The sequence below is a fragment of the Ochotona princeps genome, chromosome 2 (genome assembly GCF_030435755.1).
Source record: "Ochotona princeps isolate mOchPri1 chromosome 2, mOchPri1.hap1, whole genome shotgun sequence".
Taxonomy (NCBI): Eukaryota; Metazoa; Chordata; class Mammalia; order Lagomorpha; family Ochotonidae; genus Ochotona; species Ochotona princeps.
This window is the reverse complement of record NC_080833.1, coordinates 118,472,515-118,492,018: the sequence shown is the minus strand read 5'-3', so window position 1 is coordinate 118,492,018 and position 19,504 is coordinate 118,472,515. Positions and strand designations below refer to the sequence as shown.

The 19,504-nt window shown below is 43.4% G+C and overlaps 1 protein-coding gene across 1 annotated transcript in view; it reads left to right on the top strand.

Moving 5' to 3' along the window:
• Positions 1-19,504, top strand: part of LOC131478178 (uncharacterized) — a 22,219-nt gene extending 2,715 nt beyond the window's left edge. The window contains exons 4-5 of the mRNA XM_058656229.1: positions 15,458-15,554; positions 19,220-19,504. Of these exons, the coding sequence (XP_058512212.1) occupies positions 15,458-15,554; positions 19,220-19,426 (304 nt within the window). The 3' untranslated portion in view covers positions 19,427-19,504. The remainder of the gene's footprint in view (positions 1-15,457; positions 15,555-19,219) is intronic.

The following is a 19,504-nucleotide window of genomic DNA, read 5'->3' as shown; positions in this document are numbered from 1 at the left end:
CCTGCGGGAGGCTGGCTTAGTGCTGGACGGGCCTGAGCCCAGGGTGCTCTCCTATGGGACTGACCAGCTGGCCTGCGGGAGGCTGGTTTAGTGCTGGACGGGCCTGAGCCCAGGGTGCTCTCCTATGGGACTGACCCACTGGCCTGCCGGAGGCTGGCGTAGTGCTGAACGGGCCTGAGCCCAGGATGTTCTCCTGTGGGACTCGCCAGTGCTTGAACTGCTGGGTCAAATGCCTATGCCAATGCTTCCTTTTAAATTGTGAATTCCAACTCTGAAGATTTTACGTAGGAAAATGTTTTGAGCAATCATACATGTAGGTGTTGTAATTGCTTTGTAGCTTGAATGAAATTCTGATATATTTCTGTTTGCATTTCTGAAATGAATTACTGCTAAATTACAGAAAAATTAAGATGGAATGAATGGAAAGAGATTGCTGGTAACACGTTTAAAATTTTTTCACTGTAGGTTGCGTCTCTCTGGTAGTACAGATTGAGTATCCTCGTTCTTGAAATCTGAAATGTTCCAGAATGTGATACTCTTTGTATGTGTGCCGCGTTTATGTTCAGAAAGTTTTAGGTGTGGCCTGGCACGATGGCTCAGTGGCTACATCCTCATCTTGCAAGCACCTGTATCCCATATGAGTGCCGTTTCATGTCCCGGATGCTCTACTTCCTGCCCAACTCCCTGCTTATGGCTTGGGAAACCAATCAGTCGAGGATGGCCCAGAGCCTGGGGACCAGACTGTGTCTGTGTGCGTGTGGGAAGTCTGGAAGAGGCTCCTGGCTTTGGAGCAGTTTGGCAGTTGTGGCCACTTGAGGATTGAACTTTTCTAATTAAAATGATAAAGAAATCTTATTCCAGAATTGGTAAAATTCCTGAAATCGGAAACACTCTTCTTGTTTCTAAGTTTCAGAGAAAGATACACAATTGCATTCAAGTTTTGTATTTAAGTTTATTAAATACCTTTTTTCACATAAAACAAAATTATAGTGTTTACAGTATTTTTTTGTGTGTGTTGTGGGAATGGAGTTCAGTAATTTCCTATATGTTGTTTATCAAGGAGATGTGTGTGTTTCCCTGGTCCGGTAGAGTGCTATTGTAAACTAACATGGATTCTAAAGCTAGTTGGATTTTTAGGCTTTGTGAGCTTGATCTGAATTCCAATGTTGTTCCAATGTTGGATTTTTTAAAAACAAAATTTGTTATAAGAATCATTCAACTCCATGTTAGCTATAATGTGGTGCTTTTAGAATTCAGTGATTGTTATGTTACAATTACGTATTTCATTTCCATTCTGTAAATTTTTATGAAGTAAACTTTTTTTTTAAGGATTTAGTTATTTAAAAGGAAGAGGGGGAGAAGAGAAACTGAGATCTTATATCTGCTGATTCACTCTGCAAATAACCAAGGCTGGGCTACTCTGGGCTGGGCTAGGCTGGGCTGGGCTGAAACCAGAGGCTTCTAGGTCTCCAACTTTGGGTACAGGGGCCAGAGCAGTTTGACCATCCTCTGTTGATGTCACCGGCACGGGAGCAGGGAGCTGGATGGGAAGTGGAATAGCTGGGACAAGAACTAGCTTTGCAGGTGGCTGCTTAACCTGCTGCCCTCTTATCTTTGCCCCAGATAAACATTCTTTATAAAAGAAATGGTTATTTCTATACATTTCTCATTTCTACTCCTTATTTCTCTTCTTTGGGACAGAACTGCGTACACCTTGAAATACAGTTTCTAACCCTTCTTAATTAAGAGATGTGTTTTGTTAGAGTGTGGGTAAAATGTTATTTTTGGGCAGTGTGAGATTCCTTTGTACTGAACAACTGCTACTTTGCTAGGACAGGAGGTGCCTAGACTTTGGGAGGATTTCCTTTAACGATAAATCTGTTCTTTGCTGCCTTGCAACTTTGTGAAGGCAAGGGCACAGTTCTTCTCCGGTCCCAAAAACAGGAGGAAGATAAGAGTGTGAAAATGGGATGAGCCATACAGATAGTAGGTATGGGAACGGAACAGGCTCCCTGTGCCTGAAGGCCATAAAATAATGAACATGTCTAAGGTTGTTACTTTTGATGTATTTCCCAGCCCCAAAGGGCCTATATAAGCTACTGTCTTGGGCTGTTCAGGGTCCGACCGCCCTGCTTGGCTGGCCTGTGTGCCCCAAGTACAGTCTGACCCCAGCATGCTGGCGCAATAAACCCTGTTTGCTGTTTGCATTACCAGTGAGACTCTTTGTCATTCTCTGGGGGTTGACTAGCTCGCACCTTGACGTCTGGGGGCTTTGGCCCGGACTCTAACAGTTTGACGAAGTAATTTTAGGGAACTTTAAGAGAATTGTTTGCTATAATGTAAAAATGCTTAAATTATGATTAGTCAGCCAGTGAACGTTTTTTGCTGGAGCCTGAAAAGTCTCTCATGTGGAGTGTAGGAACTCCTTCCTTTGAACACCATTAGAAGTCTGTATGTATGGAAATGGATACCTTTGTTTTAAATTACCCTCAGTGTGTTATGGCTGTATGCGCATTCTGAATGATAGAGTGGGGTGTTGCCAGGTTGCAGTATGTTCTAGAAGGTTTGTCTTCTGTCTTCTTGTAGTCACTGGAGAAAGCTACTGGAACATTTGTTTCTAGTTTTGGGACGTCAGTACAGAGTTTAAGAGGTGCGGTTTTAGTGGTGAAAAAGAACTCAGATATAACAAACATGGAATAGGATGTGCTGACAGTCACTTCAGGAAATCCCATGTTATGTGTATTAACAGCCGTAGACATGATGATAGGTCTGCTATGGACATTTTTTTTTCATTTTGATATAAATTGAGAGTGCCCAGGAACTCCAGAAGCTTCTGCTGGCATGGAACTTCTTTTTTTTTTTTTTTTTTTAAAGATTTATTCATTTTTATTGGAAAGCCGGATATACAGAGAGGAGGAGAGACAGAGAGGAAGATCTTCCATCCAATGATTAACTCCCCAAGTGAGCCGCAACGGCCTCTGCTGTGCCGATCCGAAGCCAGGAACCAGGAACCTCTTCTAGATCTCCCACATGGGTGCAGGGTCCCAAGGCTTTGGGCCATCCTCGACTGCTTTCCCAGGCCACAAGCAGGGAGCTGGATGGGAAGTGGAGCTGCCGGGATTAGAACCGGCGCCTATATGGGATCCCAGGGCGTTCAAGGCGAGGACTTAGCCGCTAGGCCACGCCGCCGGGCCCAGCTGGCATAGAACTTCTACAGAAGTGTTATAGTTTAGGTCAGCATGATGTTTTTAAATATGTGCATTTTGACAATGATCCACTGTAAGAATATGTTGACATGGTGTCCCGGGATACAACTAAAAAAAAGATGTTTCAGATGTGAATTTTCTTTACTAGATGGAGTACATTTTATTTTCTGTTCATGTTCTTTCTTTTTTAAAAAAGATTTATTTTTTATTGGAAAGGCAGATATACATAGAGGAGAGACAGAGAGGAAGATCTTGCATCCAATGGTTCACTCCCCAAGTGGCCGCAGTGGCTAGAGCTGAGCCAATCTGAAGCCAGGAGCCAGGAGCTTTTACTAGATCTCTTGTCGGGAGCATTGCACGTGTGCCCTAAGATGGCGCTGAGACCTCTCCTGCTCTCGCTGCTTGGCGGTACACAGGTTTCAGGAAGTGCCTTCTGATTGACCCATGGCTGCATGCTTGGCGCGTGTGCTATGCGTGATCAGAGCTATGATTGGCGTGCCTGCCACGTGCATCGGTGACCTTTAAGCTGATTGAACTAGGATTGTATATAGTGGTGGGGGTTCCAGGAAGAAACGGGACAGAGATAGGAAGAATAAGACGGAGACGGACGGATGGACGGACTGAGATGGAGGACGGGGTACGACTGGGACGGACAGAAGATGACTAGGGGCGACGAGGAGACTGGGAAATGAAGCAGAGAGAAACGGAAGAAATACGGGAGGTAGTAGAAGTTGAGTCAACCGGCTGGGAAACGGACTGGTTGGAAAAATAAAGTTCCTCAAGAAACAGAGCCTGGAGTGTCGGGTGAATTCTTCTGCGGGACGGAAGACCCCGACAATCTCTCACACGGATGCAGGTCCCAAGGCTTTGGGCCGTCCTCGACCGCTTTCCCAGGCCACAAGCAGGGAGCTGGATGGGAAGCAGGGCTGCCAGGATTAGAACTGGTGCCCATATGGGATCCTGGTACATTCAAGGCGAGGACTTTAGCTGCTAGGCTCTCGGGCTGGGCCCTGTTCATGTTCTTTAAAATACTGATGTTGATCCAGTAAATACCCATCAGGTCTTGTCCTGAGCTTTGCAGAGCAGGTCTAGACTGTGTGTTGTTGTTGCTTAGTGCTTGTGAGTGAGTGTCACTGACTGCAGTATTTATTTGAAAGGCTGAGTTATAGAGATCTGCTATGCTTTGGTTCTCTTGTCAAATGGTTGCAAGGACTGTGGACCAGTTGAATCCAGGAGGCTGGGACTCCATTCTGGTCTCCCATTCTGGGGGGCAGTGATCCAGGTACCTGGACAATTTTTTTTTCATGTTCCCGGTTGGGAGGGGGAGGAATTGTTAAGTTGGGGAAGTACGGGCAGGTGTGAATGCAGGAACGTAAGCTGGATCTTCCTGGGACACGGAATCCTTGTCAGTTCTCGCTGACTACAGCATAACCGATGTAGCTATTCTGGAGAAGTCAGCATCGTTTGCTGACCGAATGCACAGCAGCAGATATGCAGTTAGCCCAGTAATTAAGGAGGCGAAAGGGGGATCCAGTGAAAAGTGAGACAGGCTTAGGTGCAGCTTGTTCCAACAAGGTGCGGCTGCAGATAAGCAGTGATGTGTGTGAGCTGCGAATTGCACAGCCTCCTGCTCCTGCCTTCCAAGCTGACGGTCCAGGGTGGATGTTGCTTTACTTCTGCCCCCCAGATACTGTGGAGAAGTGTGTGGTGACCCATCTCTACCAGAAACCTGCGTGGAAGCACTCCTGGAAAATAGTCATCTAACCAAGTTGACACATTTCAGAACTACTTTGTGTTTTTTTTTTTTTTTTTTTTCAATGTTTGTTCAGTGGAAACTTCCTGGGAGGGATGTTTGGGGTTCCCCACCCCTACCTGGAGGACAGGCAGTTTGTGCCCCTCCCTGGGAGCAGTCAGCCTGTCTGAAGCAGGACTGTGAGGGTTTCCTGCTTGACTTTGCGCAGACCCTGCTTTGCAGGGTTTCCGTTGGTGGCTTACAGCTTCGGCTTCTCTGGGAGAATGGCCTGAATCACGAGTGATGTCTCATCCCTGTGCTCTCCCAGACAAGGGCCTTCTCGAGTCTTCTGCCCTGTTCTCACTGCCTCCTTTGAGAACTTGGAATTCATCAAAAGGGCTGGTGACTGCCTGAGGCCAGGCAGAGATTCTAGATTATCTCTTTGCCATGTGGGCTTTTGGCTTTTATTTTAATTTTTGCTGTTTTCTGTAACATTCTTCATTGGTAGCTACTTCTTCATTCTCTGTCAAAGATGAAAATTGCTTTCAAGAAGAAAGCAACTGACTGATAGATCATAAAAAAGATGTTTGGATTTACTGATCAGTCAAGATGTTTGCAAACAAAATCAAGGGGGAGGTGGGAGAGCAGAGACTGCTGTGGTTGGGATGTCCACGTGCTCCAGGACTGTCCATGGAAATCCTTGTTCCCTGAGCACTGACAGCAAGATTAATTGGATCACAAAGTTAACGCATTATAAAAGCTTGTTTGTTTGCTCCTGCCATCTGAAGGTACAGCAAGAAGGTGCTTTGTAAAGGAAAGACCCTCACCAGGCTCTGAGCCTATTGGTTCCTTAATCTTGGATTCCCTAGCCTCCTGTACTATGAGAAGTAAATTTCTGTTGCTTATTTGATACCCAGCCTAAAATATTTCATTGTAACGATCTAAACGAACTGAAGGACAGTTCACAAAAGTGAAGCCCCGGGGGTGAGCTAGGGAAAGCAGCCTATGCAGCTGACTGGGAAGTTTGACATTGGATAGTATCTGAGGGCAGAAGAATTAGGTAAAACAAAATAAGAATTTTGTGAAAGCGCCTTTCCATTTCTCCTTCTTAGTGTTACTAGCCTGACATTTTTTTTTAAGATGTATTTATTGATTTATTTGAAAAAGTTAGAGAGAGGGAGGGAGGGAGAGATGGAGATCTTGCCACCTCCTGGCTGAGGCTGGGCCAGGTAGAAGCACGGAGCCTGGAGCGCCTTCTGGGTGTCCCCACATGGGTGGCAGGGGTCTGAACACTTGGATCATCTCTTCACTGCTCTTCCCAAGCCTTTAGCAGGAAGCTAGGTCAGAAGTGGAGCATCTGGACCCGAACCTGCGGCCATAAGGGATGCCTATGTTGGCAGTGGCTCAATTTGTTCCATCGGCAAACCCAGGGAGAACTAATTTATGTATAGTATATCAGGCACATGTTGGAGTTTTACATGCGTTAAATTTCTCCTCGCAGTAAACCTGGAAAGTTGAAGTATTATTCTACTTTTGCACTGAAGTTTTTTTTCTCCAGTATAAGTATAGAATGTTCCAAGATAGATGTTTAAATCTATGTCTTCTGCATCTCATAGTCTAGCAAGTAACATAGATTTTAAAATATATTAATAACAGCTGTTTAATATATTACACAATCATAAAAAGTGAGCAATAGCTGTACCGTCATTGAAAAGTGCTTGTCATGTTATTGAATGAAAATACGGAGCACGAAATAGAATGCTGTTGTCCTGCCTTTTTACTTACTGACTCAGCAAATGTCTGTTGAATGTATGCTTGATGCCGGGCAGTTTTTGTAGGCCCTTGTAATACTTGGGTGAGCAAAACAGTGTTCCTTTTTGAGCCGTTTTTGGACTGTTATTGTAGGATGAAACCCAGCATGGAGTTCAGAAAGACTTGATTAGAAAGCCACAATAGTGAGATCACCCATAACAGGTGTGTGGTTGTTGGGAGAGGGTTCTTTATGGCTCTTTGATATTTCTGCGCCTGTTGTGAAAGAGGCACTGTCTGTCCTGTTCACTGTCTTTGCAATAGTGGTTTTGCAGTGAATGGCTTTGGGAGATGCAATGCGTCTCTGGAGCAGAGGACACATTTGCTTATTATCTAGTAGAATAAAGGTGGTGTTTCCCTTCAAGATGAGGGCCCAGGCAGGGTTGCTTGCTGAAAGATTTGGATCCCCTCAGTGCAGGGTTACTTAGTGTGATTCGATCATTGCATGCACAGTGTCCACCCAGGCCTCTCTGAGCTGCCTTATGGGAGCGGGGGACAGAGTGGACCACATGTGCCTGCTGTGCTGTGGACAGTAAAATCCTTTCCCTGCAAGGAGTCCTGTGTCTCCTGCCACCATCTGCAGAACTGTGGCGGGCTAATTGGCTAGCTTTGCAAATAGGTCAGACCCATCATAGTTTTTAATAGCATTGGGAAACTTAAAGTTTTTACCTATGTTGTCTTTTAGCTTATAGAAGCACACTCTGTGGGATGTGTAGATTGGATATTTTATCTCCAGAGTCACATAGAAAAATGTTTTTCAGGAGTTTTTGATTGTGTCATATACTTCAGATCGTATGTACAGATTTCATGTATTCCCTCATGTTAAACATCCCATGTTCCCCAGACCAGTATGACCAGAGCCAGGTTTTTAATATTTAGCATTTTAATGAGTTCTGATTGCTGTCACTTGTTAGTTTGCTATGTTGTTTCTTATTTTCATTCTGTATTTTAGCAGGATTGCCAAACCTGCGCTTGGCCAAAAATAATTTTGTCAAACTTTTTATCTGTTGGTGCAGTTAGTGTATTTTTGAACCTACAAATCAGATTTGAAAGTTAATTATGCACCACCTGATTGAGGAAGAACTTTACTGACTTCTTGATATTTTAGAAGCTCTTCGTTGGCTGGTGTGCTCCGCAGGCAACCACAATGGCCAGGACTGGTTCAGGCTAAAGCCGGGAGCCCAGAAGTCCATCTGAGTCGCCCGTGTGTGTGGCTGGGGCCCGGGGTTTGGGCTGTCTTGTGCTGCTTTCCCAGCACAGCAGCGGGGAGCTGGATTGGAAGTGGAACAACCGAGACTCAAGCCAGTGCTGCACAGAGTGGCTTATCGTGCTGTGTCGCAATGCTGGCTCCTGACCTGGTGTATATATCTTCCATCACAGAGGGTGGAGATCTTGCCTCATCTTACCGTTGTATTTCTAGCTCCTGGAATGCTACCTGGAGGAGTGTACTCAGTACGCACGTTGAATGAGTGGATGGATGAAGCGCTGTTGGATGTTCACTATGGTTCAGATTCTGCTAAGCCTTTTCTGTCCTTCAATCATTGAATTCTTACATTAGCCACATGAAGTTGATATTCTTGTGGGAAATGAAGCCCCTGGAAGTTAATTTGCCAAGGGTCGCTCAGTTTATAAGTGGCGGAGCTGGAGCTGGAGCTGGAGCTGGAGTTGGAGTTGGAGCCAGCATTTGCCTTGTTTTGCTATGCCCGGGGCTCTTCAAGAGTTAGACTTTCCTCAACAATAGATCATATGGTTTATTTAGCTCTTTTTTTTTTTTTTAAACAGGAAGAAGAGAATTTATCCAAAGACTAAAACTTGAAGCAAACCTAAATGTGCATAATGGCTGTTTAAGTAGTAGTTAATTCCTTATGAACTAGGAAGGCCTTCAGTGTTTAAAGTTTGGTAAATTGCCCCAGAATTTACAAAAGAGATAATGAATAACTAGTAAATTGGTAGAATAAAGCTTTACATGAAAATATGGAAGAGTATATGCAAGAATGTTTGAAGTACCGATAAGTTTTCTAACCTTTCAAAGGTTTCCCTCATTCACTGCTCGGTGAGGTCTCTGGTGAGTGCATCTCTCTAGATGTAATAGTCATTTCTCAGAGACTGTAGACGTCAGTGAAGCACAGCATTGTATTATTGTTAATGTTATTAGTGTTAATGTATCTGAGAGGGAAAGAGTACCCCCGTGTGCTGGTTCATCCCTCAGACGCCCAGAGCAGCTGGAGCTGGGCTGGGCAGAAGCCAGGATCTTGAAATTCATTTCGTATTTCCTGCATGAACGGCAGGGTCCCAGTTACTTGTGCCATCACTGCTGATGCTCAGGGTTTGTAATAATAGGAAGTGAGCGTAAAGAGCCAGAGCCAAGTGTGAACCTGTGTACCTCGATACGCTGCATGAGGATGGCCATAGTGGATGCGCCGTACCTACATGGAGACCTGGAATATATTTGTTGATATCTACAGAACTTGAGGGGATTTTAATTGGAATTCACTGAGTCTGTACCAGGTTGGAAAGAATTGACATCTTGAAAACATTGAAGTTTCCTAACTTTTAACATGGAATAGCTCCCTATAAAGTTACTTCTTTGACAGTTTGGTAATTTTCTTCAGGGATCCTGTACATAGAGTATTGTATTTATATCTAAGTATTAAAGTTTTGCAATGTAAAAGGTATGGATTTTTTTACTTAAAATTCTTCTCCATTGCTATGTAAGAAAATGATTGACTTTTGTTTATTAACCTTTACCTGCTATTTGGCTGTCATCACTTGTCCCAGAAGTATTTTTGTCTTTGTATTTCCTAGTTTGATCATGTTAGCATCTGTGAGCAATGATTTGATTTCTTATTTCCAAATCTGCATACCTTTTCTTGTCTTAATGTGTCCGTGAGAGCTTCCAGGAGGACAGTGTTAAAAAAAAAGATGTGTCTTGTTCCTAATGTTGGTGGCAGGCTCCTAGTTTCTCACTGTTTAATATGATAATTATAGGGTTTTTGTAGAAATTCTTAATTGAGTTGATGTATGTATGTCTGCTTTGTTCCTAATTTGCTCAGTGCTTTTTAAATCACCAATGGATGTTAGATATGGTCAGATGCATTTTCTGCATCTGTTGATATGATTGTGTGATGTTTCTTCTTCGGTTTATTGATGCTGAATTGGCTTTGTATGCCTGGAAGAAAACCAGTTAGTTGTGGTGTATGAATTTCGTTACACATCGCTCAGTTTGATTTGCTGACTTTTTTTTTTCAAAGATTTACTTATTTTTTATTACAAAGTCAGATATACAGAGAGGAGAGATAGAGAGGAAGATCTTCCATCCAATGATTCATTCCCCAAGTGAGCACAACGGCCGGTGCTGTGCCGATCCGAAGCCAGGAGCCAGGAACTCCCACACAGGTGCAGAATCCCAAAGTATCAGGTCGCCCTCGACTGCTTTCCCAGGCTACAAGCAGAGAGCTGGATGGGAAGTGGAGCTGCTAGGATTAGAACTGGGGCCCATGTGAGATCCTGGTGTGTTCAAGGTGAGGACTTTAGCCGCTAGGCCACGCTGCTGGGCCCCCATTTGCTGATATTTTATTAAAAGTTTTTGCATCCATGTCCATGAAAGACACTGAACTATAATTTTTTTGTAATGTCTGTATGGTTTTGTTATTATACTGTTAAGTGGGTTCATAGGCTGCATTAGGAAATATTCCCTCTGCATCTCAGAGATTGTAGACAATTGGAATTTCTTTGTTTAACCTGCAATAACCTTTACCAGCAAATCCACCTGGGCATTGTACTTCCTGTTTGAAAAGGTTATTAATCATTAATTCCATTGTTCTAATGGGCATAGTCCTGTTCAGCTGGCCTATTTACTCTTTTGTAAATGTTGGCAGATTGTGTCATTGAAGGAATTACTGAATTAGTCCATTGTGTTTAGGTTATCCAAAGTGCTTCTTATTTCAAAAGATTAATCATTGTTCTTCTAAAAAATAGTACAGTAGATTTTAATTTTTATTTTGAAAGGCAGAATTAGAGAGAAGAGACAGAGAGAGCTTTCATCTACTGGTTCACTCCCAAAATGGCCAAAATGGTTAGAGCTGAGCTAGTCTGAAGGCATATACTCTTCCATATTTTCAGGAGCTTCCTGAGTCTCCCTTGTGGGTGCCAGGGGCCAAGGACTTAAGCCATTCTCTTCTACTTTCCCAGTGCATAAGCATGGAGTCTGACTGGAAGTGGGAAGCTAGCTGGGATAGAGCCTGCACCTGTATGGGATGCTGGCACTGCAGACACTTGCTAGGCCATGGAGCTAGCCTTTCTTCTCCTACTTTTTTTTTAATAAAAGATTCATTTATTTGAAAAGCAGAGTTACAGAGGTGGGGGGTCTTCCATCTACTGGTTTTCCACCCAAATGACCACAGTAGCTGTGGCTTGTGGCTGGGCTGAAACTAGGATCCAGAAGCCTCAGCTCAGTCTTCCACGTGGGTGCTAGGGCCCAGGTACCCTGGCCATTGGCCGCTGCTTTGCTTGGCTCAGAAGCAGGTAGCTGAATCCGAAGTGCAACAGCTAGAGTTTGAACCGATGTGCACTGAGTTGCCTGTATTGCAGGGAGCAGCTTAACGTCCTGTGCCATAGAGCCAGCCACTAGTTCCATTTGCCAAGTGAACATGGTTTTGTTCAGATCCTTGATCTAGTGTGAAGATTTCGCAGATTGTATCATTCCTGGAATTAGTGAGTTAGTCCAGTGTGTCTGGGTTATTAGACAGCTGGGGAAGAGAATTCTTCCTTTTAGGGCCCATCGTGATTCCCTTTTCTCACTTCCAGTGTTAGTAATTTGGCTCTTTTTCTTTATTTTATTTTGTTATTAATATTGTTTATGTAGTCGAGAGGAATGGCCATGTGAACTTTTGCTTAGGGTGGGGAGTGTCAGGCATCCGCAGGGGAAGAAGGGAAGAGGGCTGCTTCTTGCTGTCAGACTACATCAGCACCCAGGGATGGAGGACAGTCATTTGATGTCATCTTAGAGACCCCTGTGTGGGGAAGAGTGTTCCGAGGCTATTACCTGGTGGTTGCTGTAGCCCTGAGTTGGTGTCAGCTTTGTTGCTCCAGGGTTGAGAAAATCTTGTCGAGGTCTACTGGTTGACAAAGTCCACCTTAGTGCATCCGCAGACCCAGGAACAAGCTACAAAGGGTGGCCGGAATTGTCCAGCCTGTCCTGCTTTCCATCCTCTGACGAGGCTGTTGATGTCCTTGCTGGTCAAGATTTGCCAGTCATCATGCCCCCCATGTGTATCTGGACCTGCATCTGTGCGTGACACAGGCATTAGCAACTGAGGAGGCCCAGTCCTGATACATGCACTCCAAGGTTGGACCACATATCCTGTGATGTGTGGGACAAGTCCCCTACAGAATGTGTCCCCAGATCTTGTTCTCTCATGTTCTAGTGGCGCTGTGGCCCAGCCTGACATCGTGTGCTCCCTGCTCTGACACTCAAGGGTGGGTACTGTGGCCTAGCCCAGCCAGGCATGCCCACCAGCCCGATGCAAGCACCAGCAGGCGGCAGGTGATGCTGTTAGCCCAACCCAGGCTCCCATGTCAGGGGTGCCTAGCCCTGACTCAGACATGCCCTCAGTTTACCAGCTCTAAACCACTTGGTCTCAGCTCCCTTGCCTACCTGGGAGTGCAGTGGCCTGGTCTGTGGAAGACCCCAGAAATAATTTCTTTCAGATGTCCTGATTTGCTCTCACTCTAGTCAGTCCTCAGGTCCCCTTACCCTGGGCAGCCTGCTGCCCCCCACCCCACCTGGGGGCCGGTGTGGCATGTCCCGGCCCAGAGTTCTCAGAGTTCCTGCCTTCCACACTTATTTTTAAAAGAATAAATAAATAGATAAATAAAAAGTTGCTAACATATTGGTATAGCTCACAAAAATTTGGCATTAACCAGGTCCAGAATTCCCACCACTATTGGCCACTCGTCTCCCAGCAGTGTAACAGTTGCCTAGGTACAAGGCAACTTAGGCAGCTGCCCGCAGCTGAGGAGAAAACTTTAATACAAACTAATTATAGTTTGTAATGTATGTGTCCAAGTAAACCAAGTTAACTTGCTTTCAAATAATTGTACCAGTTGCAAGGTAGTGTACGTATAAGATAGTCCTAAGTCTTCCTTCTTATACCTTGTATTATTGCTCTCATTCATTCAATGATTTGTAAGAATCCATATATATGGTATATTTATTAACCATAATTGAATGCACTATTGCTATTAGCATATTAACAGCAATAACTGATCTTTTAGATTAGTTCAGTGCAGTACTGTTACTGGTTCCTCCTTTGGCACACTCCTTTGTGTAGATCCAGATATCTGGTCTACATTTGTGGGAGGTGGTTCTTACAAATTTCCTCAGTGTGTGTTTGACTGAGAAAATGTTATTTTGAAATATAATTTTTCAGGATAAAGAATTCTGGATTATATTTTTTTCTCTCAGTGCTTTAAACATTTTATTGTACTCTCCTTGTTTATATGCTTTCTGAGGACAATTTGCATGTAGTTTTGTTCCTCTGTAGGTAAAGGCTTCCCCGACCCCATTGGTTTCCTTCAAAATACTTTCCTTATCTTTGATTTTCTGCAGCTTAAACATGATAGCCTAGTCAATTCTTTGGATGTTTATTCTTAACGTTCCCTGAATCTGAAAACACGTATTCTGAACATTTTTTCTGAATCTGGTTTGGTTTGTGACATTAGTTTGGGGGAAATTCTGTCATTGTTTCAGATGTCCTGTTCTCTTCCCTGTTTCTTCCCCTTCTGATCTTTCCATCGCCCGTGGTTACACCTGTTCTAAGTTTCCCACATCCTGGGCTGTTCTTCTGTGCTCCAGCCTTGTTTTGTTTGGGAGGTTCCTATTGATGTGTTCCTGACGTTGGAGATTTCTTCCCTCGGCCATGTCCAGGGGGCTCATATCACATCAGAAGCATTCTTCAGCTTTGTTACAACTCTTTTTTGTTCTTTCTTAGAATTTCCATCTTTGTGCCTGCCCTTTCGTGCTGTTGAATTGGTCCATTGGAGCCCTTAGCAGGTCCCTGTCAGTTGTTCACATCCCCAGTCTGGAAGCTCCAGGAGTCCTGGTGTGTTTCATGCTGATGCCTGTCCTGTACCTTCAAAGTGTATTTTTTGCCTTTTAGTATTTCTTGTGATTTTTTTTTTCCTTAAGACTAGATGACAGACCAGATAAATGGAACTAATACAAATAAATCTTTGAGAAATGTATAATTAAAGGTAAAGAGATGGCATTTTATCATTTTGTTTGTAGATCTCTGTAACTTTTATTTATTTATTTTATTTTATTTGAAAGAGTTACACGGAGAGGGAGAGATGCAGAGAGAGTGAGAGAGGTCTTCCCATGCTGGATCACTCCCCAAGTAGCCACAGAAGCCAGTGTTGAGCCAAGTCAGATCCAGGAGCTTCTTCCAGGTCTCCTGTGTGGGTGGCAGGACCCACATGGCTCGACTATCTTCTGCTTTTCCCAGACCTTTTGTACGGAGCTGGAATGGGAGTGTAGCAGCAAGGACTGGAACCGATGTCCCTATGGGATGCCAGCTCTGTGGGTAGTGGTTTAATTTGCTACAACACAGTGCCAGCCCACGGATCCCTGACTCTCAGTGACCCTGTGCCTCTGGCCTGTGAACCTCACCATGAGTTTTCATTGCCTCCCACCTTCTTACCCGGGAGAGGGTGGGAACGTGGGCTGGAGTTGGGAGGGCTGGAGCAGGTCAGTAAGGCTCTGAACATCCTTGTAGGTTAAGCTGTGGTTAAATAGCTTCTCCTGACAGCACACTTTATAGTAAGTGTAATAGATTAGTGAGTTTCAAAATGGCTCCTGTATCCTGCTTGAAACACAGGGTATTTTTCTCTGGAACTGACTGTGAGAGCCTCTAGAGGCCCTGGAGTTAAAGCAATATGGACCCTCGCATAATCCACTCCCCGTGTAGGTTTTAACAATCAGAGTTGTCCTTTGGGCCCTCCCCCAGATCCCCAGTCATAGCACAGAGCTTGCTGTGACACTACTTCCCGCAGAGGTTTCTACATTCTCTTCCAGTAAGCCGAGCTTCTGTATTGATCTGTTGCTTTCATTCTTTTTATTTCTTTTTGAAAATTGAGTTATTTGACAGAAGAGCGACATGGAGAGAGGGAGAACGGAGAAAGATTTACATCTGCTGGTTCACCCGCAGATGGTCCCAGGAGCCAGGACTGGATTGGGCCGGACTAAAGCCAGAAGCCGAGAACTCTATCTGGGTCTCCCACTGGGTGGCAGGGACCCAGACTTGAGCCGTTTCCACTCTTGCCAGGTGCATTAGCCGGGAGCTGCATTGGGAGTGCAGAGTCTAGGACTTGAATTCGCCACACCGTGCCATTCCTGGTTGCTTCATTTTGGTAGAAACGATGTTTCTGTGTCGTTACTGCTCCAAGGGACGTAACAGGAATTTTGATTGTGCAGTTTGTTCATTTTTTTTACTTGTTAGTATGGCGCGATAACTTCTAGTCTTCATACATGTAGAACAAAAGCCAGAGTCTGTTTTTTTTGTCAATAAAGAAACTGTTAAGTGCTTTTTATTGTCATAATAACCTTCTTAGTGATATTTTGTACTGTCAGGTAAGTGAAATATGGCAATCTCCCTTTGATGCCTAATTTGCTTAAATTTCTTTCTTTTTTTTTTTTTTGCTTTCCTTTTAGGCTAATACAATCTATCTGTTGGAATGACACTGGAGAATATATTTTATCTGGCTCAGATGACACCAAATTAGCAATTAGTAATCCTTATAGCAGAAAGGTGAAGTGATTTAAAAAATCTACAATTTAATGGAAAAACCATGAAGGTAGAGAAAGCTTAAATAACTGTGGAATGGGCATTTATAATGTTTATCTTTAATAAGGTTAATTATATAAATATAATTTGGAGGTTAATACATGGAAATTCCCTAGTTTCCTTAAGGAAACAATTTTATTCAGCATTAGTCTCCAGAAAATTAAAGCACGCTTTATTTTATCCAAGTGGTTAACAGTGGTCCCAAGTGACATTGTCTCTGTAACACTCTTTGAGGGAAGAAAATGTGATTTTTTTTTTTTAAGCTTTTGTTACCCAGCTTTAGAGGAGCTCAGCTCTGGCCATTGTGGCTGATCCAGAGCCAGGAGCCTGGAGTTCTTCTGGGTCTCCCACGCGGGTGCAGGGTCTCAAGGCTTTGGGCTGTCCTCTACTGCTTTCCCAGGCCACAAGCAGGGAGCTGGATGGGAAGCAGGGCCACTGGGACACGAATCAGCGCCCATATTGAACCCTGACAGATGCAATGCAAGGACTTTAGCCACTAGGCTCTCTCACTAAACCCAAGAATGTTGGTTTCAATTTATGTCTTTTAGAGTAAATCTTGTAGTTAAGTATAATTAAGCAATTAGATGCTCTTATCCGTACTATTTCATTATCTGGATTTTATACATACAGTTGATTTAATTTTAATACTTTTTTTTGGTTGTTCAATAATTTTTTGTATATTTGAAAGAGCTACAGAGGGAGGTCCACCCATGGGCTCTGCTGGCCCGTTTTTAACTGCTTTTTCCAGGTCATTATCAGGGAACTGTATTAGAGGTAAAACAGCCTAGAATCAAATCAGCTTTGCAGGCTGATTTATTAGCTATGTCACAACACTGGCCCAATTCATTTTATTTTTACTTCTTCATCGTGAAAGGAAGTTAACTTGATTATTTACTATACAGTTGGAAAAGTCCATCAAAATAGTTCTTAGTTACTCAGTCTTACCACTGAGTGAGGTAAACCAAATAGATAAAAACTGCATATTTGATTTAATGGCATTATTTCATGCATTTTTTTAGTGGATGATTCTCTTCATATCTTAAAGGGAGTAAAAAATATGTGAGATTTGGGTTTTCTAAAATAAAATTGTAATCTTTAATTGACATAAGAAAGCAAATGAGAATTTATTGCTTGATATCGTCAAAATAAATAGGAATTTTTCTTTCTAGGAGACAAATTACGTGAACTAATTTTTCTGTGTGTTTTAGGTTTTGACAACAATTCGTTCAGGGCAAAGTTCTTACCTTGCACAAGTGATAAACAGATTGTGTCCTGCTCTGGAGATGGAGTGATATTTTATACCAATGTGGAGCAAGATGCGGAAAGTAACAGGCAGTGCCAATTGACGTGCCATTATGGAACTACGTATGAGGTACAGTTTTATGTTCACAGATAAGATTCGATTTGTGTAAGTGTGTGTTTGTATAGATAGGAATGTATGTATAGATATGTATATACGTATACATACAGATGCATGCATAAAGATTATTGATGACTGTTTAGATTTTAGCATGACACTAAATGTTATCTTGATAGATCTGTGAATGAAGTTAGGAAGATGCAGGTGGTGGAATTTTCCACTGCGTTTGTAATTGGTGGAGCAGCCGGACTTGAAGCAGAGTTGTCAGCCTTCGAAGATGCCTGCTACTGAAATGCAGGGCTGTGTATTAGGTGTCTCCCTTAAACAGTTTTATCACTGACCTGTCTGAAGACGTTGCTGGCATGCTTACCAGATTCTCAGCGGGAGCGCTAGTGCACAGGACAAGACAGTCAGCTTCCTGAAGGATGCTCATTTGCCAAAACCCTGAGTTGAACTGCATGAAATGGAGTGAGCAGGGCTCAGTTATACTTCATTTGATTTAGAGAAGCTGTTCGTCCTACCAAGTTCTCTCACAGTGTTTGCATGTCGTTCCTTCCCATCAAATGACTGTGTTGATCTGCTTACTTGCATTTCAGCTCCTCTGTAGCCCCATGTTTGGATGTGTACTTACACGAATAGTACATACTGAGATTTTCCTTTCTTGTCCTTTCTCTATGTTTTTGGCTTTCACTGCTGAGTGCAATCATTTTACATTTGTTTTGAGTATTAATATATTTGGATCTACCTATATCATGACTTGAGAAAGCTCATGGTGAAGTGGAATTAAATCATATTTATTTTGCTGCAAAAAAAAAAATATCTTGGGCCCGGCATGATAGCATAGTGGTTAAACTTGTTGCCTTGCTCCCACCGGGATCCCATATGGGCGCCAGTTCTAATCCTGGCAGCCCCACTTCCCATCCAGCTCCCTGCTCGTGGCCTAGGAAAGCAGTCGAGGATGGCCCAAAGCCTTGGGACCCTGCACCTGCGTGGGAGACCTGGAAGAACTCCTAGCTTTGGATTGGCTCAGCTCCAGCCGTTGAGGCTGCTTTGGAAGTGAACCAACGGAAGGAAGATCTTCCTTTCTGTCTCTCCTCCTCTGTGTATATCCACATTTCCAATAAAAATAAATAAATCTTAAAAAAAAATCTCCTTATCTCCTATTCTGTCTATACTGTACACACACACACACACATATAAATTTTATTTCTTTGAAAAAGAGTGCAAGCTCCCATCGTCGCTATTACTTCCGAAATGTCCTCAACAGCCAGGCTTGGACCAGGCCAAAGCTGGGATCCAGGAAATTCATCTGCGTCTCCTCATGGGTGGCATGGACCCATGCACCTGCTCCACCTCCCAGGGTGTATGCATCACCCGGAAACTGGAACTAGAAGTGGAGACCAGTACTTTGAACCCTAGTCCTCTGCTGAAGGATGTGGCTGTCCCAAGCAGCATCTTTGTTTAAAGGTGTAGGTGCAGGGTCCCAAAGCTTTGAGCCTTCCTCTGTTGCCCTCCCAGGCCACAAGCACGGAGCTGGATGGGAAACGGGGCCGCTGGGACAGGAACTGGTGATCCCGTATGGGATCCTGGCACTGCAAGGCGGAGTATTAGCCTGTGAGCCTCCATGCTGGCCCCTAAATGATGCCTTTTGATAAACAAAAGCACTACATGTTGTCTGATATATTGGTTAGTATTTTGCAGTTAGTACTTTTTCTTCCTGTTCAGGAAGCATTTTCTTATGTGAAAGTTATTTTCTGTTTAGGAAATTTTATTTTTTTGAGGCCAGTGCTGTGGTGTAGTAGGCTAAAGGCTCCATCTTCAGATCTTTGATAAGATTCTTCCCTATGCAGGTCATTCAGACTGTTAAACTTCCCCCAGCTGTAGGTATCTGCGCCTGCTGCTAGCCTTCTTCTGCTGCAGACCCTGGGAGGCACAGAGGACACCTCAAGTCATTGGGTTGCTGTCCCCTACATGACTAATACACGTCAGGGGCCAAAAGGTTACTTTATGTTTGAGACACACAAGGAGCAGAAAATTAACAGTAGTTGATAAAGTTAGACATTACAGCTTGTATTAAGATTTTTTTTTTTTAGTAATGAAGAATGAATTTATTGTTTTAAGCATTTCCATCTGTAGTTTTGAATCAGCAAATCTAAGTGATAAATGATTAAATGCATGTTTTGTGTTAGTTTTGTGAGCAGTAACATGGTGTTCTGGAGCCTTCTGTTTGAATGTTCAGTAATTACCCGTACCTTGTTTTCGTCCTCAGATCATGACTGTTCCAAATGACCCTTACACTTTTCTGTCTTGTGGTGAAGACGGGACTGTCCGGTGGTTTGATACCCGTATCAAGACCAGCTGCACCAAGGAAGACTGCAAAGATGTAAGAATTCAACTTTTGTACAGTATGATGCAGAATAAACTAAGATTATATTTGGATTGTGAATTATTTCTTAGTGATGAAATTATGAATTAATATTTTAAAATTTATTTTGAAGGCCTGGCATGATAGCATAGTAGTTAAAGTCCTCACCTTGAATGCACCAGGATCCCA